Below are 27920 nucleotides of genomic sequence, written 5' to 3' on the forward strand. Positions count from 1 at the left end.
ATCTAAATACCTAAATGAGTGCACAAAAATGGATAGAGATAATTTTATTAACAATTGAGCATTCTCATCAACATACCAAGAGACGTTAGGATTCTAATGCATTGGGCTTGGCTTCGTGCTTTTTTTCCTTGTATTTTGTGTTCAACCGTCATAAGATGACAAATAAAACATAGGTTAAAATGTGAACAGTAGGCATCTCAAAAACTTAAACTCACAAATACAAAATTCTCTTCACTTGGTCTGCTCAAATTAAGTTTATAAAACAGCAGCACGCATATTCTTAAACCAAAAAATGAAAAAAAACCCAATGGAAGGAAGAAAACAGAGATCACTTGAGGCTGCCTCCAAGTTGAAACAACACTTCCTCAATGCCGCAAAGAACAAGAAAGTGACAAATCTATGGAACTGCTTCACCAATTTGTCATATATGCAAGCCAGTACCTTCGGCAACCAGGACGGAAAGCAACAAAACTCAATCTGTCTGTCATAAACCTGATAACTTGCATACACCATTGCAGTGTCCAAACAAGTAGCTTCTGAATTAAGAAAACAGAAGGATGAGAAAATCCCAACTATAAACTGGTTGAAGCTAAACATGAAAACAAAATGAAAATCTATTCAGCAATAAGCTCTCCACACAAGACGCACCATATAAAAGTTTGTATTCTTGGCACAAACTAAAATAAACCTTCTACTCATCACATCCAGGTGCAACCCAAGGTTCCTACAAACAATGCATGAATTCTAGCACAAAAAGAAAAACAATAAAAGGCCTTTAAATCACTGTATTGTACAGGATCAAGACTTGCAATAATAGAATTAGAAATAGACTCAGGAAATAATATTTCTGAGTATGTTCAACACTGAGACAATCCTACTAATGGATAGTGTAGACAATGATATGACTTGAATAGAATCTCATGAGAATTTAATTAAGATGCAAAAGCAAGCAATTAAATAGTAGAATAAGTAGAAGACTGGCTCAGGATAAGCAAAACGAACTCCTTTATTTTTCATTGCACCTGGGAGACGTGCCAAGAAGCTGGATCTGTAGCAGATATCAAATTTATCATCAGTTTCATAAACTCCAATAAGAGGTCCCAAATAGTTACCCTAAAGGTAAATGACAACATAATCTCCAACGTATAACATAAAAAAAGGTTAAATATAATAAGACTCCAGCCATAATATGGGGAAATTGTAAAACTCTAATGGTAACAAGGAAAATCCAACAAAAACCTTATAAAAAGCCCTGTTAAGAACCCATTATCTCTTTCTACCACCACGTTCTCTCAAAGAAAGGGCAAGTGCTTCCCCTGCTCCAACATTATAATATGCCAGCGACATATTGTCCTTAAGGAAACCAGCTTTTCCACTCAATTTCTGCTTGTTTGCAGGAAGTTGTATCTCCCCAGAAATTTTCTCCTTCAAGCTGCCAACAGTTTCAGATAAAGACTGTAACGTAATCTCCAGGACTTGTCCTCTGAGATTTCCTTCATCAACATTAGGAACAGACACATTGATGCGAACAGGTCCCTGAAGGAAAAGCAAAATACCAATCAGATCAAGTAGAAATTCCTCAACTTTAAATCAAAAAAAAAAAAAAAAAACTCTTCAGGAGAGAGGAAACAAAAATAAAAATATACTCACAAGATGTTGGGCCAGAAATTGATCTTCAGGAATAAGCATAGAATCATCAAGCTTCTGCCTCTTTGGCTCTGGTTCATCAGGAAGTGGAGGAGGAGCTTCTGGTGGTGGCGGAGGAGGCATTCCTTGAGGCAAAGGTGGCGGCTGCATCATAGGCATGGAAGGAGGAGGAGGGACTGGGAGATGGGCATAAGGTTGGGGAACTGGCATGGGCATAAACTGGGATCCAGGTGGGGGAGGTACAGGCACACCAGATGGATTCACAGAAATTGATGGAGGCAGTGGTGGTGGACGACTCAACATGACGTGTTGCTGTCCTGTCAATGGCATTGAAGGAGTGGATGGGCGGATTGATGGAATCACCTGCATGGTATATGGCCTTGGTTGAGGTACTGGCATAGCACCACTAGTTGGAGGTGGGTATTGGATTGTGTTTGAAGGCCCATGTGGAAGATTCAAGGCAAGTCCTGCTGGTGGGGGGAGAGGACGCAAAGAAGGAAAACCAGATCGAGGAGGAGGAGCTGCAGGACCAGGTAGGTTTCTGAAGTCACTGTTGGCAGCATCATTTAGATCATCTCCATTCATATTTTGAGACATGGCTTGATTTGCTGTTCGCCCAATGCTTCCAGTATGACCATCCCATATGACCTGCTTTGGTTGTTCATCTTTCTTCTCAATCTCGGCCTTGACTGCATTAGAAACTTCTTCCTCTGTGGTACCAAAGATATCAGGACGTGTCCGTGCCAGTCCCACAATATTTCTCGAGATCTCATCATCCTGAGCAAGAGTTGTCTCTCGAATCTTAGCAAACATCCTTTCTTTTTGCTCCTTGTACTTTGGATCAATAAGGGAAATTCTCATGTGTTCAGACATCTCATTAATAGGAATGAGCTCACCAGTAATGGGAGAAACAACATACTTTGTTGGATCTCTTTCTGCGGGGATCCTCTCCTCAGGTCTCTTCCAGTTCTTCACAATTCTCATTGGCGGTTCTGGTTCCTCATTTGCCTTGGTCGCTTTCTTTTCATCATCATTCTCCTCGAGACTAGCAGCCCTGATGCCCTCTTCAACAAGCTGCACCTCTTCTTCATCCATTTCCATTTCTACCTCTTTTCCAGGTTCAGGAATATCATCTTCTTCCATAGGAGATACCTTACTCCTTCTTATAACCTCCTCAAGAGTCATAGGAGCAGGTAGGTCGTCATCCTCATCATCCGCAAAGTCTATTGTCTCAACAACAACAAAATCATGCCAATCAATCATAGCCATTTGCATCCTCTCCTGCTCAATCTCATCTTCCGCCTTCTGCCTTGCTTGCTTCTGTGAACGCTCCCATTCCAGACGATGCAAGCATCGTTCAAGGACCATTGTCATGTCAGCAACACTCTTCTTCAATTTCTCAGTCAACCCCTTCGGAGGCATCAAGACTTTTGAATATGCATCAGCAAGTTGAGTGAAAAATGTAAACATACTGTGTGTTGGCTTCAGAAAATGGAACTGCGGGTTATTGATCTCCCTACTAGTCAATCCTGTCAAGAATGATTTTCCATTACGAGCTACAAACTGGGCTGTGAGCTTAATGATATCCAGTTCTTCACCAGTAATCCCTTCAGGAAGCCGCACAGTATACTGCTCTGCTTCTGGGGGCTCAAGAACTTTTCGTATGGGTAGCTTAAACTGGGCAACAGTATCTGGCTTTGCTTCAGCACTCTTACTATCAGCAGCCGGAGCTGATGGAGCTGATTCGAGCACAGAAGTATCTGCAGGTTGAGATGGAGCATGCTGGGAAGAAGATTGATTCTGTGCACGAAATTCGACCAGCCGATGTTGATAATATGCATGGTAAGGATCCGCACTACTCAAAAAATTGAATTTTGCATTGTTTGCATTGTTGGCAATAATCCTCTTCTCAAACTCAGGTCCATTCTTAGCAACAAATTGAGCAGTTTTATCAACAATATTTCTGATATCTGGAGGTGGATGTATGATTCCAATTGTTCTTGTGTGGGTTGCAACTGATGCAGAAGCTGAGTTAGTTTTGCTCTGCTCCTCATTTGAAGGTTTCTCTTCCTTCTGCTCCGTCACTTGAGATGGGGGAAGAGGGCCAAGATCCCCATCAGAAGGAGGTTCAGGAAGAGGAAGAATTGGCAATGCACCTAACATTTTTTCTAGAAGAAACTACAAACTTTTTTTTTTTTTTCAAATTTAAACAGCAAATATTCTCAAAACAATTTCATATAGTAGTAATATGAAAGATCTTTAGAGTTTTTCCCAAATCATACCTCAGCCCAGAAAGATCTTCCTGCAAAAGAAAAGCCAAGTTAGTCAAGACTGTAAAAATCTGCTATAATTATCCCAAAAAACAGCCAACTTTTAAGTCCTAATTGAACTGTCATCTACAAACACACATCCCCGCACCACAGGTAGCTAAACCCCTTCCCTCGAGGAAAAACAAGACCAAGAAACCAATCATTTTCACTCCAAAAAAAGCATTCAAAGTTTTCAAACTGCCTAATAAAAGAGCAGTATTATAATTTCAAAATACTTTGGAATCTAGAAAAATAAGCAAATACTAGCTTTAAATAACCTCCAGTAAAAGGAATAATCACTTCAGCAATTGAAATCGTTAAACACGTAACAGGAAATCAAACCCTAGAGACAAACAGCTAAAAAAAACAAATAATCATCAAAGAAGAACTAATTTCATGCAGGCTCACAACCAATTTTTTTCAGTAAAACTAAACGAATAGAGGGCGAAGAATACCTAGGTTTTTGCAAGAAATAGGCGTCAGGTCAAAAACAAAACACCAGAAAGTCGAAAAAAATAGGTTTACTAATGTGGATCTGCTTATGCTGTCGAAGGAGAGGTAGGAAGAGAGGGGTCAATAATGCAGGGTTAAGACAGGCAAGAGAAGAAGTAGATGAGAATTTTGAATAGCGATGTTGAGAGGAATTAGGATTATATGATGGCGGTGTTCTGGAAAAAGCGTGAAAAAGGAAAATAACGAAATTACTTTAGAATTGGATTTGATGGTTTTCTCTAGGGATGGCAATGCTAGGGGTGGAATCGAATATCATGTTCTCCGTCGTCACCGACTGATTTCTGTGACGGAGATAATGAGGATTTCCCTTTTCCTTCTCACGGAAACCCTCTATACATAATCTACGTTATTAAAACAAAAAATTAATTAAAATTAAAGTTTCTATTATTTGAAATATCATAAATAATTTATCTAAATTACTTTAATATTTATAATAAAAATATAAATAATTTAAAATTATAAAAATATATTAATATTTTAAATTAAAATATTAATATTAAGAGACAAGATAAGATATCTTTTATCTTCATCTTTATTTTTTTATTTATATTAAAAAATCTTTTTTTTATTAGAGTCAAAGAGAGTTTGTGATTTTAAGTTCAAATCAAAATTATCATCTTTAATTTTATCATGGATAGTTAATAAAATACCCTAAACTGAGGAGTTTTGTTAATATTAACCATAACTTAAGGGTTTATTTAAAAATAATTAAGAAATAAGATCTGTCAAATTACTCCGGCTTATAAAAAATGTTTTATCGCTATTAACTTTATTTGATTTTGGAATTCACTTATCTGGCACACTCATTGGTCCTTGAATTTTTTATCGAAATTCATTCAAATTCTTTCCAAAATTTCGGTTACAATAGATTCTAAGGTTAATAAGTTAGTCATTTGTTTTTAATATTTTTACATTTTTGTTTATATTTTTTTTATTATTTATTATGAATGTTACATTTTTCAAATTAAAATTGGTTGTTAATGGATGAAAATACCTTTTTCATTAAGCTAGAGTACAATTTGTGATTTGAAACTATGGATTTTGACCCCCAAAACAAAAAAAATAATATATATATATATATATATATATATATATATATATATATATATATATATATATGAATTGCTATTAGTAGAAAGTTTAGGGTTAGTTGAGATTTTCAAATTTTGTTTATAATATAACGTATTTTAAGTTAATATTTACTTATAATATTTTCTGTGACAGAAATTAATTAAATAAAAAATTTTACATAATTAATAATTTAAATGAAGTTGAATTGACATTTTTTACTTTTGATATCGAAATTTAAGGTTTTACGGCAGAAAAAGGCACCATAGGCTGCATTACTCAGATTTCTGCTGATTCCGTAATTTGTTTTTACTTATAGTAGTAGGATAACTTGTTCGTTTGATTTCTGCAAAATGAGTTCTATTTGTATTTGTAGCAGGATAAAAGCCAATCCACAATCAAAATTTCTATTTGTAGTAGAATTAAAACCAGAATCAAACACCGGATATCCAACGGTTCGGATAATTTGCTCACCCTATGAACAATCAATCCACAATTGATTCTCTACTCATAAAAAGTTTATCATTGGTGTGAAATATCTTAAGAATCATTTGTAATAATATCATTCAACTTAAAAATTCCCATATCAAATCTAGCATACAACATAATTTATGCTTACCAAGTACACACTTGAACATGTCAAATTTAGCAAATTTCTTTAAATTGTTAACACAATTCATTGATAATTTTTGGTCTTTCACAGGCCCAAAAACGTCCAACACAACTTTCCCCATTCTTGGTTATTATCCAGGCCGAAATAACAAGTTCTAAAATAAGGGCATGACATAGAATAATTAGAACACAGAAATTGGTAAATTACTATCATCAAAATTAGATTTGTTTACTCCATTTATGCCTTGCTGTCAATGCTCATCGGCTCTGCCTCCTTTGCTTCTGCCTTCTGCCAATTCCAGAAAAAAAAAGATCATTCATAAGAATACAATAAAATAAGAACAGCTTCGGAGTCCCAAGTACAATATCATCATGAAACATTGATACTGCAGTCATTAAATTTATTCATCTGAAAAAGCCTAAATCGCATTTTAGGCTCCAAGTTTGATATACAAATAATGGTATTAAGATCAACTCCCACTGCCTCCAAGCCCAACCAATTATTGCTTGATTTCTACCGTTTTATTCTTTTATCAAAAACATGGAAAATATATTTCAGCCATTACTTTTTTATATGAAACAAAAGATTCCGATCATTAATTATTTATTCATTATGAACGAAGTTGAGACTTACATTAGCTTCAGAGCTCACTTTACTCATCTTGGCAAACATGTTGCCGTAAAACTTGGCCTCCTTTTTGTTGAATTCCTTCATCTTCTCCTTCAAAGTTCTGTATTCCATCTTGACATCCCTGATTTCCAGAAAAAAATATAAATGATGAAATCCATAAAACTGATTAAGGCAACCATCTCTCTGATCAAATAAAAGGTATCAACAGGGAGTCACTCATCCACAGGCACTACAAAAATGCAAAACCAGAAAATTCATGTCCTCATTGCTTCAAATTTACCTGTTGTCAGGATCAATCTCAAGTGCTTTCTTGATATCAAACTCAGCCAAATCCAAATCCGACAAATGAATGTATGCCTGGGCTCTTCTATACAGAGCTTTAACATTTCTGCTCTCTAAGTCAAGCACCTGAATGGATATTAAAGATATCAAAACAGCACAAAAATTGAGACAAAAGAAAGAAAAAGAAATGTTTACTCAGGTATCCACACCTTTGTGCACAATTTTTCTGCCTGGTTGTATTCTTTCAATTTTAGCTTGCAAGCAGCATCATTCAGATTGCAAGCAACCTTCAGTGCCTTAGACTGCTTTTTCTCCTCTTCACTGAAAGAAGAGTCATACTCAATGTACTTCACAGCCTGCATTTAAGAAGAGCAAGCATATTGATTTAATCCTAGCAATGAAGATCAAATAGTAAGGTATCATACGATTTCGAAGCAAAGCTTACCTTTTCATATCTCTTTGAGGCTCTTACATGCTTGCCTGCCTTGAACAATGTATTGCCCTCTTCCTTCTTCTTGCCAGCAGCTTCAATCTTTTCCTGGGTGTTCATGTCCCATGATTCCTTCTCCTGAAGAAAACAATAATGGTGAACATACATAACACACATCACCACAATATATATAGTCATATAAATTATTCAGAGCACAACCCCAGGCCTATGGATCAACTAACCTTATCAAATGACACCAGCTCAACCTCATAGTAGACAGTTGAGTTAGGAGGTACCACAGCCAGGTCCTGGTTTGACACAGATGAACCAAAAGCATACTCCGGTGCTATAGTCAGCAGTGCTACCTCACTTTTCTTCATGGTCAACACGGCTCTATCAAGCCCCTCAATAACTTGTTCTGTCCCAAAAACATAACATAGATTAATTACTTTCAGAAGGAAACAAGAAATCTGAAGAAAAGAAAACATGCTTGTCAATTATGTTACTACCTTCATCTGTCTTAAACTCAAACAGCTCCTCTTCATCGCCATGACCCTTTTTCAAGAACACAGTACCATCTTGCAGTTTCCCAATCAATTTCACTGACAGCAAAAAAGATAAAAGTCTCAAATATTTTGCACTTAATACTCAAACACAATATATTCATTTCCACTTTTTAAAGCAACCTTTAACAACCGATCCTTCATTGGGACGCTCATATCCCTCCCCTTCTTTCAAAATCTTCTTGATAACCTTCTTGTCCTCAGTTACCTCGGACACAGTCTTCAATGAAACTAACTCCAAAGCAATCTGAAGATTGCTATTTGGTGGAACTGCACCTTCATTGCCCGAGGCAGGTTTTCCCTTCTCTCCAAATCCATCTAACACATAACAAAGGCAACAAGATCAGTAAATTGCACTAAAGCTAATCATCTCGTCATAGATCAGGCCAACTTGGCAGATCCCTACATTGTGGCTTCACTGTAAGAAGTACTTTCTCTCCCTTCTTCATTGTCTTAACAGCCCTTGATAAAGCAGGGCAGAAATGACCTAAAACAAGAACAATAATCAAATCAGATGTGACAAATGAACAAAAAAAAAAGTACGAATTTTAGAATCCTTGGCATAAATTACAAGAGCTTCTAACCATCCTTGACTGTGAACTCTACAGCATCTGCTTTTGCAACAACTGTACCATCCTCCAGTCTTGCTTCATAATTCACTGCAAAAATCAAAAGCACACACATAGTTACTCAACCAAGTTATCAAACAATGCTTCAATCAATGATCACGAACAGAGAGGAAATTACAACATTATTTATAAATACCTAACACTTCGTCCAGATCCTTTGGAGTCTCCCATTTATCGCCTTCAACAAGAATCTTTTTGAAAACACCACCATCCTTGCAAATGTCCTTGACACTAGTCCAAGACAGCAATTCAACATCGAACTGCAGTGTTGAATTAGGAGGAATGGTTGGTGGGGAACCCGACTCACCATAAGCAAGCTCGGGAGGAATGGTGAAAAGTGCATTTTCACCTTTCTTCATTGTCTTAATACCCAGGTCCCATCCTTTAATAACACTTCCTGCAAAGAAAAAATCAACAAACAATCATATTCTTCCAAGTCATTCTCACAATTGCTTTCTTCAAAACCAGCTTAAATATAATTATATATGTAACTCTTACACATGACAATTTCTTTTTTCCAAATTCCTCAACCATTAGGTTTTGCCACCACACAGAAAGCGCAAGTCATAAAGTTGATGAGAAAAAATCAACTAAAAACAATCAAATGACGCTGTCCATTTGCTCTAATTATACTAAACGCAATGGGCAAGAGAATTATAAATTAAACTTCTTAGAGTCACGATATTTAAGAACAGACAAATGAACTTATTAATTCTTCCACGCCTCTACTAACCAAAATGCCGAGCATTGTACCTCAAGAACATCACATTATCTTCGATATCTTACAAATATGCAATCCATTTCACTATCAATAAATTAACAAACGAAACGCTACTAAAACAATAAAAGGCCAGTATCTCATCTCTTACCTTGACCAAGCGTGAACTTGAAAGGCGTGCCCCTGTCACGACTGGAATCAAACTTACTACCATCCAGAAGAGTTCCAGTGTAATGAACTGCACGGCACATTACAACACCAAAACAATCAATCATACACAAAAATTTAAAAAAAAAATCAAAATAGACAAATATAAATAGAAAAGTACCTTCAACTTCATCGCCGTTATCAGGAGTGTTAAAGCCTTCACCCTCTTTGAGGAGCTTCTTTTTGAGTCCTTGGTTCCCGATCTCCTTCTCTTCGCCCACTTTCAAAATCGGAGCTTCATCAGAAAGATCCATGTCCTCGTCCATCATCTCATTGGCAGCTGGGACATCGAAGTCTTCATCCATGGCTCTGTTAATTTACTAAATTACAAGGAAGGATATAGACAGATAGAAGAAGGTTAGAGCTAATGAGAACAAGAACGAGATGCCTCGTTTGAGATTTAAAGAAGACGGGGGCTTTATTAAGGTGCTAGAAGAGTGAGGGAACTCGGGTTCTAGAGACTTCTTAAGGGTTTCTAGTGAAGAGAGAAATTAACAGAAACGGTAACGGAAGGGGAGGTTGCTTTCAGACTCCAGTATTCTATTAATTTTTCTTTTCTTTCTAATATTATAAAATTTATTCATTGGGCCTGCTCGTTGATTGTGTTGCGGTCTGTCCTTAGCCTCATTGCCACCTGTACCCATTCATCAATCAGTTTAATTTTTCATGAAGAATAATTAAATTTCTTTATAATTAATTTATTTTATGAAATTCACGGTAATTGCAAAAAAACTTGAATTTAAGTTAAAAAGCCTTCATGGAATATTTTCTCTTTTTTAATTACATTTTTTAGGAGTGAAGAATCTTATCTAAATTATCCAATAAAGTTTTTCTGGAGTATTCCCATGAGTTACACAGTCTTTTTTTTTTCTTCTTCTAGATCATGGAAATTTTCATGGGCTCTTCTTCCAAACGCAAAATTTAAAAAAAAAAAAAACAGAAGAAGCTGAGAATTTTGAGAATTCTTGACACAAGATGGCCGATGATACACTAGAAATGTACCTGGTTCTTTACTTGATGCAGGAGTTCACGTGAAAAGCAAAATAGAAAGGAATAAAATGTATTGAATTGTACTGTATTGTTGCTAAGAGAGGAAAGAATAAAATCATTGCTCCACCAGGACTCTCCATCGCATCTTATTGCACTGCACAGCGCACTTCTCAGTCTCAGAAAAATCTCTGCATTGATTTGCCAGCTATGGCACAAATTGAAAGTAATAGAATTTTTTTAAGTCCAATAGAAAATGATCTATCCACACCAGACTTCTCAACCAGCTGCAAAGTTCTTAATTTCTTTTAAGGATATTAAATATAACATAATTATCCATGCTCATGTGCATGAACCACCTGTACAAATTACAAAACTTCATTATAATCCAAAAATTATGTCATGATGGGATCATAGGCGATGCCTTAAAATGGAACATCGAATATTTGTAAATAATATTTCATATTCGAAATAAAGAAATGAATAATATAAGGAAATCCTTGATTTGGTCAAGCTTACATGAAACAAGCAACAATTGTTCAGCCACCTGATTGTCTTATTCCATTTATCTTAAACTTAATTGGTTCATTCCTTGCTGCTTAAGCAAGGGAGATTTCTGATCCAAACTACAAAGATTATGAGGCATGATTACATAACATTCTGCTGTGTCAAGCTCCATAATTAAATAGTTGGGCAGAACCAGAGACTTGAGTCTAGTTTTAGCAGACCAAACATGAAAAATGAAGGCAAAAGAAAAAACAAAAAAAATAATAATAGGGGTGAACTCTCCTCCTTTGATGATGACTACAGCTCATCATTTTTCGCTTGATGGTTTCCCATTCACAGCAACAAGCTCTGTGTCAAAGATCAGTGTTGCTCCACCTGTGATTTTCAAACAATCGCTTATTACATCTTATTGATTACCATTTCTGATATATCAGATAAAATCACATATAATCAGGAACAATGCTCCGGATTGTGTTTTTCCATCTTAATACTATCAGTATGGTAAGAAACCAAACCTTTCACTCATTGTCATCTAGAAGCACTAAAATGGATTTAAATCAAAGCAGTGGCATAATGCAAAATCCTTCCCTCTAGACTAACATATAAAATAACTTGAGAATCAAATTGATCACTAGGTGCATAACTAAAGTAGCTGTAATTCTAATACTATTAGAAGAGCGCAACCTCTACATGAGCAAGGAAACTGAACACAAAGTGATAATTCTCAGAAATAAAATTAAAAAGCATACTATATATCATTAAAGTAGGGTATTCCCCGCTTAGCTACACATAGAAATGAAAATCTTCCAATTAACAGACTTCCAAAGACACCACTATAATATTATTAATTGCAATGGCCAACAAGAGATTTAGAGACACAAGGATAGTGTAAAAAATATTACCTGGAATTTTAGGGGGATAACCCTGATCGCCATAACCCATCTTAGAAGGGATTGTCAACGTTCGCTTCTCACCTACACACATTCCCAAAAGTCCTTGGTCCCATCCTACAAATAATTTTCTGCAGCATCAGTAACTTCAATGCCTCAAATTAAAAGCCTGGCATATGGTAGAAAAAAACAATAACAAAAAGACAAGAATTCACTGAAAGAGAGTAGATTTTGAGTGCACACACACCTTTGATAACTTGGCCACTGCCAAGCTCAAACTCGATTGGATCACCTCTTTCAAAACTCGAATCAAAAACAGTTCCATCTACGAGTTTTCCCTGCAAGGATAAATAACATGTATTCTTGGTCAAGAAACCCTATGTGAGTTTAAAATGAATTCATTTAACTACATGGTTAAGTTTGAAAGATGAAAATTCAAAAAGATAAATTGATATTAGAAGCTGAAAGTACATTAGCTTTAAAAAATCACAGTAAATGGTTCAAAGTCTAAACGAATTCCCAGAGGATTACTGGGAGAAATAGTTGAAGGTTCTTTTACTCCCCAAAACCAAAAGAAATCCGTAGATGCAACCTCCTTACCCGATAATGCACTTTGACTCTATCCCCTTTATGAGCCTGAATGTCACAGGTTTCAGGTTTGTACTGAAAAATAAGAAGGAAACAACAATGTTATTTGAGGAAAAAAAAAAAATTTGAAACTGGAAAGCAAAATCTATGCAAACATCGAACAAGACATGTTAACATTTAATGCATAAGAACATAATGTGAGTGTAAGCATATCCAAGATTCGCGCGATATGATAATCAAATGACGAAATCACAAGAACAAACCAGTGGCATCACCATTAACACTTTAAAAAGAACAAATTAGACATTTGAAGCAACTAAGGTCTTTAATCATATGAGATGATTCACCGTTTCACCGATCTGCAATTCTGTAACTTCGCCTGACGTCTCCGCGGAAACTGAAAAAAAAAATTAATTAACCCATTAACGGAAATGAATTTGTGCATACAAGATCCAAAGATATAAACAATTGGTGAGTGATCAGATCTGAACAAAAAATTATATTAAATTACAACAACAATCTAATAACCGATAACATTGAGCACACACAAAATTGTAAAAACAAAATGTTAATACCTAATGTGGAAACAACCAACAAAAATGAAATTGCAGCGGCAGTCTTCAATAGAGAGCTGAAACTCATATTTCTAATATTTCTTTCGGACTCTCTCTGTTGAATTTCATTAGTCTGGGCACAGAAAGAATGGACTCGACTTAATCGAAGAAAAATTAGCCCACTGATAGGGCATGGCCCATTAAATTTCGTTGAAATGTTCTTCATTCTGTTTTTAGATTTTGGAAAATATATTTGACGGAGTTCCTTTATTTAGTTTTTTTTTTTTTTTTCCATTTTAACATAATTTTATTATCAAAATAATATATTTAACATTCATGTCATTATAGTTATACTGGATATAAAATAGCATTAAATAAAGAGGAGATCTAAATAACCATTTATTTGTGAGCGAACATTGAAGAAACATACGTCTCCTTATATTATGAGTAATATTATATGTATTTAATTAAGTAATTAAATAAATATATTTTTATATATATCATTATATGATTAGATATTATTTGATCATATATTTATTTATATATTCAAAATAAATATATATAATTTTATTAACATATTTCAATTTTATATTTATACCATTAGAGTAAAAAAAAAATTATTTAGACCTTAAAGATTAACAAAACTAATAGAGCAATATAACTTTTAAGAAAAAGTTTTAAATTCAAACTTATATCACACTTGTAAAACTCTGACTTATTTGATATAATGATTATAGATTCGATCATTATATTCTGGAGTTTATCCGTCCAACTAACACAAATAGGTTTCTTGGTTAACAAAAAAAATATTATTTAAACTATTTCTTCATTTGTGCATAAACATCCATATATGAGCTGATTGATTCAAGGAATTTTAACGCGGGTTCATATGGTCTCATAGCTTAACTTTATGAGCATCGAAAGAAAAAAAAAAAGGGAAAAGCTTAATTTTATTGCCCAGATGACCGTTTCTCACTCAACCTTGGATGAAACGACAATTCCCATTTTGATTCATTTGTCAAGATCAACCATTAATTTTAATCATCAAAAGATATTTATATTATTTTATCTAAATATTATAATAAAAAAACATTTAATTATCGTTTATTAAAAATAATACAATAATACTTTGTTAGACTAAATTATAAATAGTATTTTGAAGAGATAAATTTCATTTTTAAAAAATTTATTAAAATTAAATAGATAATATTCTATCTTAATTTGAAAATTATTATACCCATTCCAAATATTTGAAAATGTAACTATAATCTCAATAATTTCTAATATAACATTTATATTTCTAATTAGTTATGTTATACTCAATTCTTTGGAGGTATAATTATCTTTTTTTGAAACTACCGAAAGACTTATTAAAATTTTAATAATTTTAAAACACTCATTTTTAATTTAAAAAACCTTTTAAAATTTTTATCAAAACCCTTAATATTTTTAAAATTTACAATTTGTCAAAACATGCAATTAATGTGGATAACACCATTGTTAATAATTTTACTTATTTACTAGTAAAGGCTTTGTCATTTTTAATTAAAATTAATATAAATCAGGGTAAATTTTTATTTAGTAAAATTTTAGGATAAAGTGTTATTTAAAATGAAGTTTTTATTATTTTTTCAACAACTTCATAAAAATTTTAACAAATTTTGTTAAAAAAAAAAAAAAAACAAATGAACGGGAAATTGTCTTTTTTAATCTTAAAGAAAAAAAAAATCCTAAAGGATTTCATCCAATCTGGTTGGGAAATAGTCATTTGGCCTTGCTAATTTCTGCACCATGACTTCACTTGTATACATTTGAAATGAACCAATCACTTGCATGAACATTACGTAAAACATGTGTTGTGGATGTAATGTATTATGTAAAATTATGCTCAAAGAAACTAACAATACTACCCTGAGAAACATTTGTCTAATAAAGATATACATACAAATTAAGCAAATATTTCGTTGGTCCTTATTCTCCTCAAAATAATTTAATAAAATGCCTTACAACGGATCTTGCAAATCTGGCCACACAAGGAGGAGGGAGAGAGCAACGCGGTAAAGGAAGACACACTGGCAGCGTGCATGTTTCCAACTTTTGATTCGAGATGATGAAAGAAGTTACTATTCATTTCTCTTACATACTTGAATAGACAGTGCAATATGAGTGAAAAATAAGAAGCTAAGTCAGCGTGAAAATCAAGTTGATGACCAAGTTTCATCAATGGGAGGAACTGAAAAGATTGTAGTTGATAGATGGTGGAGAGCACGCAGAAACCAAAATCATCATATAAGGCTTTTAGTAACCAAACCACCAAATTGAGCAGCTGTACATGTGACTAGGCTTCCCATCAACAACACAATCAACGTACATTTCATGCAATTTTGCTTTACCAATATTTGATATAAGTTTCAAAACTGGAGTTTTTGTTTTATATTTTCTTCTGTGGCTCTCTGTTTGCAGGAAGAAGAAGTTGAAAAAGAGATCAATAAAGAGAAAGAAAAGAAAATTAACAAGAGGCAACAACTGGAGCAGACAATGGACTCTCAAATCAACTGCTCCGATCATAAGTCTAATGACCAAGTTAGCTAGCTTTCATTAATAGATATGATATTATTATAAGATAGATTTTTGGCTTAAAAATGTATAAAGAGGCTTCTATGAATCAAACTTTAAGCTTCTAAAAGTCAGGAACATAGCCAGTCAATGTGAATTGTTATTCTTGTGAACAAAAAAATATTTTGCAAGATAAAAATCTATCTATAAATGAAAAAAGGTACAATCTAATTTACAGTTTGGCTAGCATCAATAAATCAAATGCTATATACTACATGTTAAGAATATGCACCTGGCTTTCAACTTTTGCAGCAGCTCAAATGCCTAATGTGGCACAAAATCTTCTATAGACTGTTCCAGTTCAGCTGATATCATATTCGTTGTATTGTATCTGCAAGAAAGAAAAATAAAAGTAAGTTTCTCTATAGAAGAACTTCCAGAACTTGGAAGTCACCATAAAATTAATCCCACGGAAATTTTACCTGATTTAATAGCTTTGCACTGTTTGTTCTTCTCTTGAAATTCATATACAGAAAACTGCTAGTCACGACTAAGAAAATGCAATCCATTCAACAAAATCTTGTAATTCTTATCACCCATAAGCACATCCCTTTTTCGAAACTCCTCAAGCAACTCAAATCCCTCATTACCCCTACCTTCCCTGCACAGACCTTCCAACAAAGTTTTATAAGTTAACAAATCCGGCCCCATACCATTTCCCAACATATCAAAGACAACCTCAATTGCATCCTCGAATCTCCTTTCTATTGCAAGACTACAAATCAATATCATATAACAACTACCACTTGCCACCAATCCCTTCTCCTTCATTTCCTTATAAAACCCTAAGCCCTGCGCCACCTTCCCCTTTTCACTCAACCCCTTCACGATATACCCATAGGTATATGCGTTGGGCTCACATCCGTACAACCCCATTTCCCGAAAAACCCTAATAGCTTCATCCACCTGAAGACACTTAGCATAAGCCTTAATAATCATATTCAACAAGAACGTATCAGGTATAACTCCTAATGATTTCATTTGCTTCGTTAAAGACCTAACCCCGTGCAAATAAACATAACAAACATTTAACTTATTAAACCTCCTAAGCAATGAATTCAACAACAAAGTATACGTCTCAAGTGTGGGCTTACAATTCTCCGATTTCAGCATTTTCTTGTACACATCAAAGGCGCGATTGAACAACAACTTGCGACAGCAACAGAATCTAATGATGGAATTATATAAAGGAATAGACATTTCACAGTTACCAGCGATGACTTCTTCCATTAGGGTTTCGGTAGCACGGTAACGTTTTCCGGATATTAAAAGCTTGATCATTGTGTGGTACGTTTCGTGATTGTGCTTGTATCCGTGTTGTTGGGCCGTCCATCGGAAGATGTCGAGGGCCAGATCAGGGTCCAACTGGGCTTGCAAGGCGTCGACGACGTCGGATGGGGCGAAACCAGGTTTGAGGTGTTGGATCCAGGTTTCGAATTGTTTTTCAAGGGGAGTTCGGGTTCGGGTTGAATGAATGGGGTCGAGCGAGGAAGAGAATAGGCGATGGTGATGAAGTGATGGATGGGTAGAGGGAGCGGTGGGAATTAGGGGTACATGGAGAGAGGAGATATATTTGGTGTTTTTGAGAGTCAAGTGGAGAAGACGACGGAAGGTTGGGGACATTATTACAGAGACAAATATGGGGCTGAAGACGGTGGAGCACAATAAGCTTAGCGGAGAGAAATGGACGCTACTGAAAGATTTCAAGGCTGGCTTTTACCGAGTCGGCCCAAATATATGCCCATTAAAACGGGCTTTTGGTTTTGTAGAGGTCGGCCCTAAACAGTGACATTCATTTTAAAGTCAAGTTTTTATGATCATTGTGCATTGAGAACGCGCATGTCTGTTTCATTGGGCTTGTTTGTTTGGCGTTTGTGAGTTTGCGACGCACATGTTTTATTTTCAAATAATCCGGATTTCGTCCCTATTTATTAAATAAATAAATTCAAAATATAATAATAAAATATATAATTATAATATCAGATAAATTAAAATTTTATAATTATAATAGAGATTCGAACTTAGGTGATACACATATTATTTTTTACCAACGTTTTAAAATGTATTATATTTAAATAAATATCATGATAATATTTAATAGGTAATATAACTATGCATATTTTTATAACATAGTTGTGACAATAGATCATTAACCTGAATACCAAATAATGTTTCCTAAAATAATACATAACCATACATAATTGCGACATCAAATAAATTTTTTTTCATAAGTTGTTTATGTTTTTTTTGTGAGAAGAGATGTTAGTAGTGATGCACTTTTAAAAATTCATATATCTTATAGTTTATCAATAATTTGGACAATTTACTTGTCCATAAAATATTACCCATTTGAAATGAATTTTACTAGTTGATTCAAGCAATAGACAGATAGATGATAGAGATGACAATTTCAATTCGATTTTAGGTACCCCAACCTTCTCCTATCTTAACGAGGAGAGAATTTTTCGACAAAAACAAGAAAATGGACAAAGACGGAGATAAAAAAAATCTCCACAATTAGAGACAGACCGAGGTCGATGATACATGTGTCTCTTCCCCACCTTGCCCCTTTCCCATCCGCTTCCGTCTTTGCCCTCATTATTTTATATTAATATATTTACTTAAAATATTAATGTATCTTTATAATTTTAGATTATTTATATTTTTTAAATTTATTTAAATTTTTGTTGTGCATATTAAAGTGGTTAATATATTATATTTGAAATAGTAAATTGATTTTAATTTTACTTAATTTTATTATTTAATATATTTATATTGTATTTAAAGAGTATAAATAAGAGATTTTTTCTTGTGGATATGGGGAAGAACTTTTTTTCAATGACGATAGAGAAAAAATTATTTTAATGAAAAATCTGTAAAGTTATTTTTATCCCTATAATAGAGATGAGTTATCAGAATGTAAATTGATATCTTCTACAGAGATAAAGATGGGAATTGAGCTCTTCCCTCTATTCTTCCCCATTAACATCCCTAGGTGATGTTGGGGTTGGTAAAAGCAAGTGGCAAATATGATTTAGCTTTTTCACATTTTATCGTCCCAAGATGCAATGTGAATGAGCCGAAACGACAGCAACACCGCTTAACCATCAAGCCCCGGAACGGCTAATTGCACGTTTTGGCATCTAGCCTTTTATCTGTCCTTCTAGAAATCAATCAAATCGCAGCCCGCCACTCCGAACTCTGATCCATAAAAGACCCCACCATTTTTCTCTCATTTATCTTTTCGACTTTTCCTTCTCTACAAATGGGCTCACCCATGCGGTCTGGTACTCACACTACACACACTCTTCGACTGCACTGACAGTCTATGATTAAAGCGCTTTTTGGGTTCAACAATCCTTCAATTTTTTTATCAACGCTCTTCTTACTCAGAGGCACAGCTTGTCTGCACAACCACTAAAGTAAGCTTAAGCTAGACTTAACGCCAATAGAGAAGATGGGTCTTACTCATCTCTTCTTCTTCGCCTTCGTTCTCTTGTCTTCTCTTTCTAGTAAGTTTTCTCTTCTACAAACCTGACCAATGTAGTTGATAAGTGTTTTCCTCATTGGTTATTTTTCAGCATTTTTGTTCTAAGCTTATGTACTTTTCGTTCAATCAGGTGCTAAGATCTCGAGCCAAGTCGGGATATGCTATGGTCAACTTGGGAACAACCTTCCATCTCCATCAGACTCGGTGAAGCTCATTCAGTCCCTGAAAGCCACACGTGTCAAAATCTACGATGCGAATCCAGAGATTCTCAAAGCCCTCAAGAACACAGACATTCAAGCTTCGATCATGCTCCCCAATAATCTCATCGTCAACATTTCTTCAAGCCAAACTCTTGCCGACAAATGGGTTAAAAAATATGTCCTCCCTTATTACCCCGACACCAAAATCCGATACCTCCTTATCGGAAACGAAGTCCTTAGCTCCCCCGATAACTTGACCTGGGCAAGCCTCGTGCCTGCGATGCAAAAAATTAGATATTCCTTAAAAACCCTTGGAGCCTCAAAGATTAAAGTAGGGACTCCCTTAGCCATGGATGTCCTGCAATCTTCGTTTCCACCCTCAAACGGAACCTTCCGATCCGATATTTCGGATTCTATCATGAAACCGCTGCTGCAATTCTTGAACCGGACGAAATCGTACTTTTTCGTTGACGTTTACACGTATTTTGCTTGGATTTCGGATCCGAAAAACATTAATCTCGATTACGCACTTCTTCAGGTTACAGATTTTACCTATACCGATCCAGTCAGCAACTTGACCTACACTAGCCTTTTTGATCAAATGGTAGATGCTCTTATATTCGCTATGAAAAGACTTGGATACCCGGATATCCGTATTTGGATTGCTGAAACGGGTTGGCCCAATGGTGGAGATTATGACCAGATCGGAGCCAATATTTACAATGCTGCCACTTACAGTCGGAATATCGTCAAAAAACTAACCGCCAGGCCACCGATTGGAACCCCGGCTCGACCCGGTTGGTCAATACCTTCTTTCATCTTTTCTCTGTACAACGAGAATCAGAAACCGGGTCCGGGTACGGAGAGGCATTTCGGGTTGTTATATCCAAACAGAACAAACGTGTATGAGATTGATTTGAGTGGAGAAACGCCGACAAAAGTGTACAAGCCGTTACCTAAGCCGACTAACAATGAGCCGTATAAAGGGAAGATTTGGTGTGTAGCAGCTGAAAGAGCTAATACTAAGAAGTTGGAGTCGGCTCTATCATACGCATGTTCTCAGGGAAATAAAACTTGTGACCCGCTCCAGCCCGGGAAGACCTGCTCTAAACCCGATTCGTTGGAATGGCATGCCAGCTATGCATTTAGCTCGTATTGGGCCCAGTTTAAACGCTCCGGTGGATCTTGTTACTTCAATGGGCTCGCTACCCAGACAATTAAGGATCCAAGTGAGTCGTTGGATTTAATTATTTATGAGATATTTATAAGTTAATTATAAAATTTATTCGACTTGAATGTCTAATAATATGGTCTACCTTTATATTATTTCAGGTCATGGATCTTGCAAGGTCCCAAGTGTCACTGTTTGAGGATAGCATCATTCACGATATGGGTGCCATTTTCTATTCTTTTCCACATAATTTAGGTTCCATTTTTTGTTAGGCAAAACGTCCTGCTTGGAAGGTAACTATTTGTTTAAATGATTATTGAAAACTGGTACTATTTTTGGCATGTTTTATGCAATACTTCGGGGTTACAACGGCTATTGTTGAGAAGTCATTGTTTTACTTTATGAATCTTGCCCAATGCCAACGGTCCATTGGAACAATGGGGTCCTCAACTTTTACGGGCTTTTTATGGTAATGGTGAACCAGTGCAGCACCAGCTGGTTCTGTCCATTCCCTGTTTTTTGAAAGCGAAGAGTCACCACTCACATGGACCCCCCAAAATGCTTCTATTCAAGTATTTGGGTGATAAATGATGATGCGTCTTGAAAAGAATTTCACATGGCATCATTAGACCCCAACAAATCATCAACCTGATTTGTCCTTTTTGGATCATATTGATGAATTGAAAGTTTTATAGCTCAGCTTATGACTTACGAGAGGCAATCTATCCATCTGCCTTTACTTGGAGAAATATGTAGAGCTACGAGCAACCCATATTAAAAACCTAAAACCGTACCCGTATTTTGGATGAATATCCATGAGTACTCACAAGCAACCTGCCCATTTATCATGTAGCTTGAGTTGTTAAGACGTAGGAATTACCCTTAAGTGTTGTTTTAACAAAAAATAAATATTTACAAGTTGTTTACTGGTTAATTAGTTCGGTTTTAGTTCTTAAATTTTAAGTATGCTTAATCTTTTGAGAGAAAAAGTAATCACCCAGCAAACAATCTTTTATTTTTGAATCATATTACCCAACGATTTTTAGAAATTAATCAATCACCAAGGTAAAAATAAAATAAAAAACTAAAAAGGCGACGTTGGAATAATAGAATATCCCTTTATAATAATATAAGAGCACAGTTTCTGTTCTCTCTTTATTAAACATTAGGTAGAAATTTAAATTTAGACCTGGGGCTACTGGTTTGACCCCCGCGGCAACGAAAAATTGGCGAGCAGCCACGACTATATTTGTTAGCTTCTCCAGGGTTTCTGGGCGGTTGATTATGGGGGCATTCTGGTTCAAATCCAGTCTTGCAAGGGTTGTTTGGAGTAGCTGCACCATCTACAAGCTTAACCGCTGTTATGCTCAAAATTACTACTATAAACAATATCAACACAGTCGACTTCCTTTCCAAGATTGCCGTGCTTCACTCTTTGCCTTGTTCTTTGGACATATAATCATTGTTTATATACATTTTGAGTGTTAGCCTCATTTAGCCAGTTTGTTTTTGAAATATTCTAACATTCTAACTATCTACTTGTGTTGCCATTAATGTTCTATTATATAATTGTTTTGTTTTGTTGCCAGTAATGTTCCAACCTTCTTGTTATGGATTCATCTGCAGGTCTGTTTTATTAACTCATCGCCACTCATTTTTGCATTATTTTTAATGGTTATTAGTATTCATTCAGAGAGGTGTCGAAGAGATCTAGCTGGGTAATTGGGCATGGGCCGATTCGAAAAAAGTGAATTCAGTCAGGCCTGCAAGTTTAGCGGGCCATAGGACAAGCCCTACGGGTGTGTATAATGCACTAATTTTTAGAATAATTTCTACTTAATCGAAAAGAGGATTATTCTTTTATAATTTTATTGATATAACTTAATTTATGATGGAGGAAAACCGTAGTTACGTTATAAAGAAATAAAACTCAAATGAATATACAATATAAAATAAATTCTACAAAAAATTTTCATCCAATTTGTTTATTCATTCTTAACATCTAAATTTTTAAGTTTTCAAATATATCATTGGCCACACGGTTATGTAATTTGAAGTTTATTATCACTCAATCTTTCATGCACATTTGTCTTTACTAAAAACTTATTTTGATATCATAATGGACATCGTAGAAGTTAGTTGATTATGTGTCATTACGGAAAATATATGATAAACATTCTGATATATTTTTTACTATGCCAAAATATCAAAATTTTTACTTTAAATTATTATTTCGGAATATATATTTAAGGTAAATTTAAGAGGCAGCAAAAGAATATCCTTTTATAATAATATAACAATTAACAAATAATTTATTCAGACACTTAATTCCTTGGGGTGCCTTGGTAATAATTATGTAAATGTGGAAAAAGCAATTTATTTTTTTTTCAGACACCGTACCAGAGAGGCAGGGTTTCTTTTCTCCCAATGATAAACATTAGCAGAAATTTAAATTTAAGCCCAGGCCGGGGCTAATGAGCCCCGCGGCAACGATTAATCTTCAAGCAGCCACGATCGTATGTGTTAGCTTCTGCAGGTTTTCTGAGCGGTGAATTACGGCGGCATTCTGGTTCAGATCCAGTCTTGCAAGGGTTATTTGGAGTAGCTCCACCATCTACAAGCTTAACCGTCGCCATGCTCAAAATTAGTACCACGCACAATATCAACACAACCGACTTCCTTTCCAAGATTGCCATGCTTCATTCACTCTTTGCCTTGTTCTTTCGACCTATAATTGTTGTTTATATAGATTTTGAGTGTAAGCTTTAATTAGTTAGTTTGTTTTTGAAATATTCAAACCTTCCAGCTATTTATTTGTTTTGCCATCAATGTTCCGTTGTCTAATCTTCTGTTCTGCCAATGATGTTCCGACCTTTCTGTAATGTTTTTCATCCACAGGTCCATTTTATTAACATATATATCCCCTAATTTTCGTATTATTTGTATGGCTGTTGGGATTGATACGTTATACAATAAAATTTGTTGTGACGGATGTAATAATAATATTTAGGATCGAATCAATCACATTAAATAAATTTTATAATCATCGAAATATATAATTAGAAGAAATTTATATCTATATTTTTTTATATATAAAATTTTTTTTTTATCACTTAAACTATCTTTATTAAAAATAACATTAAAATTATATTGATATTTTATTAGAATTATTTAATATTTTATAATACAGTAAGAATTTGTTATTTTCTTGTACTTTTTCAAAAAAAAAAATTTTTTTGAAAAATTTAACTTATTTGAAATGAGCACTCGGTAGAATTTTTCTTAACTATTTTTGCCGTCTCTTTTATGCTGCTCGCTACCAAGCTCGAACAAATCAAATTTTGATTTTGCAATAAACAAAGCATGGGTTGGATGAAATAATAGCAAGAAACTAGTTGTGGATAATTGCTTCAAGGATTGTAAGGATGAATTAGGTCAAACTGGTATTAATAAAATGAGTATTGGTTGAAAACAGATTGTATATATAGATAAATATTATAGACCTGTATCCGAAACCGACAGATCACCTGTGACACAAATATCCTCTTGTTTTTCTTCCCTACCCTCTTTATCTTTCCTTGTTGTTTTTCTTATTTTTAAACAAGTATTGATGGATGAAAAGTCATATAAAAGAAAAATAAAATAAAATAAAATTTACTAATTTATTTATATAAAATAAGATGATAATATACTATTAGATAATATATAAATTAATAAGATTTATTTATATATATAATGTTATTACAATATATATATATATATATATTGATGAAAAGCTGTGTTGATTAGTGGAGAAAGCAGGTTGGTATACCTAATGTCATAGGTTGAATTTTTCCAACTTGCTTGTGTAGCATCCTCAATGGGTCGTCTCGAGGATCAGTCTTATATGCACCCACATTTTGGCTTAGGGTTACTAGTTTTGTCCTACCTTGGATTCATCAGGGGAGCAGTTCCAGCTCCCAACCAGTTTGTACAGGATTAGCTTAGTCCCTTCTTCAATGCACGCCCCGTGGCTGGAGCACCCTCAACCATAGATATTGCATCTACGAGCCCACTGACCATGCACACTCGCTCTTAAACATCCCATCACTCGTAGCTGCCCAAAGTCCTGTCATGGCTCCCAACCTAAGCCCGTGACAAACTCCCCCACTCAAAATGGAGCACGCCCTCGTGCTCCGCTCAACTCACAAAATACCCTTAGTCCTCCACTAGCCGCATCGAATGACCACGCAATGAGTGTCCCCCATATTGGCTAAAGGGACGTCTGACCTCCTGTCAAGCGTGACATACCCCATCATGTCACTTTTCGCATGACACCTCGAAAGACCCCTGTCCTCCACTTGGTGCACCCCCTTGCTATGACATGATGTATTTTTGGCATTTGCTTCTTAACTCTAGGATTTATACATGCCTCCCACAGAACGGTTGATCTGTCACTGCCTGCAATTTACTTGGAGGGATCTCTTTTTACTACCGCAACATTAGCGATGGTTTAGCTCTGATACCAAGTGTCATATGCTAAATTTTCTTGATTTGCCTATGCGACATCCTCGATGGGTCATCTCGAAGATTAGCCTTACATGCACCTACATTTTGACTTAGGGTCATTGGTTTCAACCTGCCTAGGACCCATCAGGGGAGCGGCTCCAGCTCCCGACCAATTTGTACAGGGTTGGCTTAGTCCTCTCTTCAATGCACGCCCCGTGGTTAGAGCACCCCTAACTATAGCTATTGCATCCACGAACCCAATAACCACGCACACTCGCTTTTAAACATTCCATCACTCGTAGCTGTCCAAAGCCCTATTACGGCTCTCAACTTGAGCTCGTGACACCTAAACCTTACATTAAGAATGCATTCTATGTGGGTATGAGTTTAACGAACATGATTTTAAAAATCTTAAACTTATACCCATATTTTAGACAAATAGCTATGAGTACATGAAAACAACTAGTCTATTTATCAAGTATAATTATATAACTTGTTAAAAGAAAATCGTTTAATGGTTAATTAGTTCGGTTTTAGATCTTAGATTTTAGTTATGCTCATCAAAATACAATTATATCTATTGACAAAAAAAATTAATCACCGAGCAAACAATCATTTTTTGAATTATATTACCCAACAATTTTTAGAAAGATAATCAATCACCAAGGTAAAAAAAAAAAAAAAACACTAAAGAGGCGGCGTTAGATTAGAATAATGTAGAATACCTCTTTATAATAATATAACAAATGAATTTTCCTAGTTAATAATTAAGTAAATGTGAAAAAGCTTAATCTTTCAGAGAGCAGAGTTTCTTTTCTCCCTCTAGTAAACTTATGCAGAAATTTAAATTTACAACTGGGGCTACTGTTTCAACCCCCGCGGCAACGAAAAATCTTCAAGCAGCCACGATGATATTCGTTTGCTTCTCCGGGGCTTCTGGGCGGTTGATTATGGGGGCATTCTGGTTCAAATCCAGTCTTGCAAGGCTTGTTTGGAGTAGCTCCAGCATCTACAAGCTTAATCGTTGCCGTGCTCAAAATTAGTACTACGCACAATATCAACACAGCCGACTTCCTTTCCATGATTGCCATCTTCACCCTTTGCCTTGTTCTTTCGACATTTAATTATTGTTTATATAGATTTTGGGTGTTGGCTTTAATTAGCCAGTTTGTTTTTGAAATGTTCTAACATTCCAACCATTTATTTGTTTTGCCAATAATGTCCTATTGCCCAATCGTTCGGTTCTACTGCCTCTGCCAGTAACGTTCCAACCTTTTTGTTATGAGTTAATCCGCAAGTCCTCTTTGTTATGGTTTCACCCGCAGGTCCGTTGTATTACCTGATTTCCACTCAGTTTTATACTTTTTTTTATGGTTATTAGTACCTATATGTATTGAATATATGATACATGTGAAAAAAATAAATATTAATTTTAAAATATATTAAAATTATTATGATATGATATAATATATATAAAATAAGTGAATTGATTTACTATTCTATAAAAATATCGGCATAATAATAATATATTTAAAAAATTTTAAATTTTATAAAATATTTGTGTTATTTTCCTTCAGTAATTATATATATATATATATATATATATATATATATTTATTTATTTATCTTAAAAGACTTACCCTAACATATGATATATAATAAATATCTAATTTTTTTACTCTAAATTGATTAAGTAATAAGTTACAACTTACCTAATTTCTTAGAGACATAAATAATTTCTTTATTATAAAATGAGTTCTACTTCCATATTGATTAAACCCAAATCTGACCTCATCTCTTAGTGACGCATAACTACCCCTAATTTCTCCACTATAGTATGATTAAGGTAATATGTTACAGCTTGCATGGTGATTCATCCCAATTAAATTACCCGGGCTAGGGCCCACTAGTATTGCCGATCCCACGTGCACCGTTACCATTTTATATAGGCCTATAGGGTTGCTCTAACCTAAGTGCAATTGTAATCTCAAATTCATATTTTGTAATTTTTAAATGGCCAAACGACTATGTCCCACCCAAGGTTTGATGTTTTCTCAAATGTCCCTCTTTTAACTATGGAAACACCAAACATCCACCCATCAGCAATTAAAATTAACGATGATAAGAGTAAAATCGTTATTTTCTCTATAATATTAAAAAATAAATTAAAATATAATCTATTTTTACCTCCTAAAGTTTGAAAACTAAAATTTTTCTTCAACCTAAGTTTTAAAAAATGGCAGTTTCACCTTAAAGTTTGGTTTTAAAATCTCCGGTGACTTCTCCCTCCCGAAACATTCTCTCCTTCTGGTGATCCATTTCCTCCCATTTGGAGGCCGGATCGACGTCGGAGATAAAGAACTTCGTCGGGGAAGACTTAGGCGTCTCCGACGTCGCTCTGACCTCCAAATGGGAGGAAAGGGATCGTCGAAAGGAGAGAATGCTTTGGGAGGGAGAGGTCGTTGGCAACGGAGCCGGAGAGGTCGCCGGAGATTTCAAAACCAAACCCTAGGGTGAAACTGCCATTTTTTAAAACTTAAACTGAGGAAAAATTTTAGTTTTTAAAGTTTATGGGGGCAAAAAGAGATAAAATTTTCAGGCGTTAGAGTTCTGTTAAATTTAACCGGTCATGGGTGGGTGTTTGGTGTTTCTATAGTTAAAAGGAGGACATTTGAGAAAACATCAAACCTTGGGTGGGAAATAGTCGTTTGGCCTTTTTAAATACTTAAAATTTTTCTTATGAACAAAATTTTGTTAAAAAACTTAATTAATATTAAAAGTAAAATTGTTATTTAATAAAAAAAATTGAAAAACTAAAGT

At 34.9% G+C, this 27920-nt stretch overlaps 5 protein-coding genes across 12 annotated transcripts; 1 reads left to right on the plus strand and 4 right to left on the minus strand.

The window, feature by feature from the left end:
* Positions 1-195: 195 nt before the first annotated feature.
* On the minus strand, positions 196-4830 carry LOC123223701 (probable splicing factor 3A subunit 1). Of its 3 annotated transcripts, XR_006503841.1 has the most exons (5): positions 4412-4830; positions 1651-3949; positions 1240-1536; positions 649-1048; positions 196-536 (listed from the first exon to the last, which is right to left on the minus strand). XR_006503841.1 is itself a non-coding variant. In XM_044647027.1 (4 exons), exons 2-3 carry the CDS (start codon positions 3808-3810, stop codon positions 1267-1269), a joined length of 2430 nt encoding a protein of 809 aa, XP_044502962.1. In that variant the 5' UTR covers positions 3811-3949; positions 4412-4830; the 3' UTR covers positions 196-536; positions 1240-1266. The 3 variants fall into 3 exon arrangements, 1 of the variants encoding a protein (XP_044502962.1); XM_044647027.1 differs by lacking the exon at positions 649-1048; XR_006503840.1 differs by having other exon boundaries at positions 649-1536.
* A 1344-nt stretch (positions 4831-6174) lies between these two features.
* On the minus strand, positions 6175-10070 carry LOC123223923 (peptidyl-prolyl cis-trans isomerase FKBP62-like). 2 transcript variants are annotated; one of them, XM_044647406.1, is made up of 13 exons: positions 9731-10070; positions 9554-9640; positions 8821-9081; positions 8640-8714; positions 8462-8542; positions 8179-8373; positions 8002-8094; positions 7735-7910; positions 7508-7630; positions 7272-7418; positions 7061-7188; positions 6784-6901; positions 6175-6435 (listed from the first exon to the last, which is right to left on the minus strand). In XM_044647406.1, the coding sequence occupies exons 1-13, from the start codon at positions 9912-9914 to the stop codon at positions 6388-6390; spliced, it is 1716 nt and encodes a 571-aa protein (XP_044503341.1). In that variant the 5' UTR covers positions 9915-10070; the 3' UTR covers positions 6175-6387. The 2 variants fall into 2 exon arrangements, with proteins under 2 accessions (XP_044503341.1, XP_044503340.1); XM_044647405.1 differs by having other exon boundaries at positions 6175-6438; positions 9731-10067.
* Positions 10071-11131: 1061 nt separating this feature from the next.
* On the minus strand, positions 11132-13355 carry LOC123223584 (peptidyl-prolyl cis-trans isomerase FKBP15-1-like). Its single transcript, XM_044646813.1, has 6 exons — positions 13157-13355; positions 12929-12978; positions 12594-12656; positions 12241-12331; positions 12006-12110; positions 11132-11478 (listed from the first exon to the last, which is right to left on the minus strand). Exons 1-6 carry the CDS (start codon positions 13221-13223, stop codon positions 11411-11413), a joined length of 444 nt encoding a protein of 147 aa, XP_044502748.1. The 5' UTR covers positions 13224-13355; the 3' UTR covers positions 11132-11410.
* LOC123223582 (pentatricopeptide repeat-containing protein At3g25210, mitochondrial) lies at positions 11132-17441 on the minus strand. 5 transcript variants are annotated; one of them, XM_044646808.1, is made up of 7 exons: positions 16174-17441; positions 15984-16082; positions 12857-12978; positions 12594-12656; positions 12241-12331; positions 12006-12110; positions 11132-11478 (listed from the first exon to the last, which is right to left on the minus strand). In XM_044646808.1, the coding sequence occupies exon 1, from the start codon at positions 17372-17374 to the stop codon at positions 16232-16234; it is 1143 nt and encodes a 380-aa protein (XP_044502743.1). In that variant the 5' UTR covers positions 17375-17441; the 3' UTR covers positions 11132-11478; positions 12006-12110; positions 12241-12331; positions 12594-12656; positions 12857-12978; positions 15984-16082; positions 16174-16231. The 5 variants fall into 5 exon arrangements, with proteins under 5 accessions (XP_044502743.1, XP_044502746.1, XP_044502744.1 ...); XM_044646811.1 differs by having other exon boundaries at positions 11420-11478; positions 12006-12124; positions 12929-12978; XM_044646809.1 differs by having other exon boundaries at positions 11420-11478; positions 12006-12124.
* Positions 17442-18970: 1529 nt separating this feature from the next.
* LOC123223581 (probable glucan endo-1,3-beta-glucosidase A6) lies at positions 18971-20987 on the plus strand. Its single transcript, XM_044646807.1, has 3 exons — positions 18971-19263; positions 19372-20670; positions 20774-20987. The coding sequence occupies exons 1-3, from the start codon at positions 19209-19211 to the stop codon at positions 20809-20811; spliced, it is 1392 nt and encodes a 463-aa protein (XP_044502742.1). The 5' UTR covers positions 18971-19208; the 3' UTR covers positions 20812-20987.
* Positions 20988-27920: the final 6933 nt, after the last annotated feature.

Source organism: Mangifera indica, chromosome 8 (genome assembly GCF_011075055.1).
Source record: "Mangifera indica cultivar Alphonso chromosome 8, CATAS_Mindica_2.1, whole genome shotgun sequence".
In the NCBI taxonomy this organism is placed as follows: domain Eukaryota; kingdom Viridiplantae; phylum Streptophyta; class Magnoliopsida; order Sapindales; family Anacardiaceae; genus Mangifera; species Mangifera indica.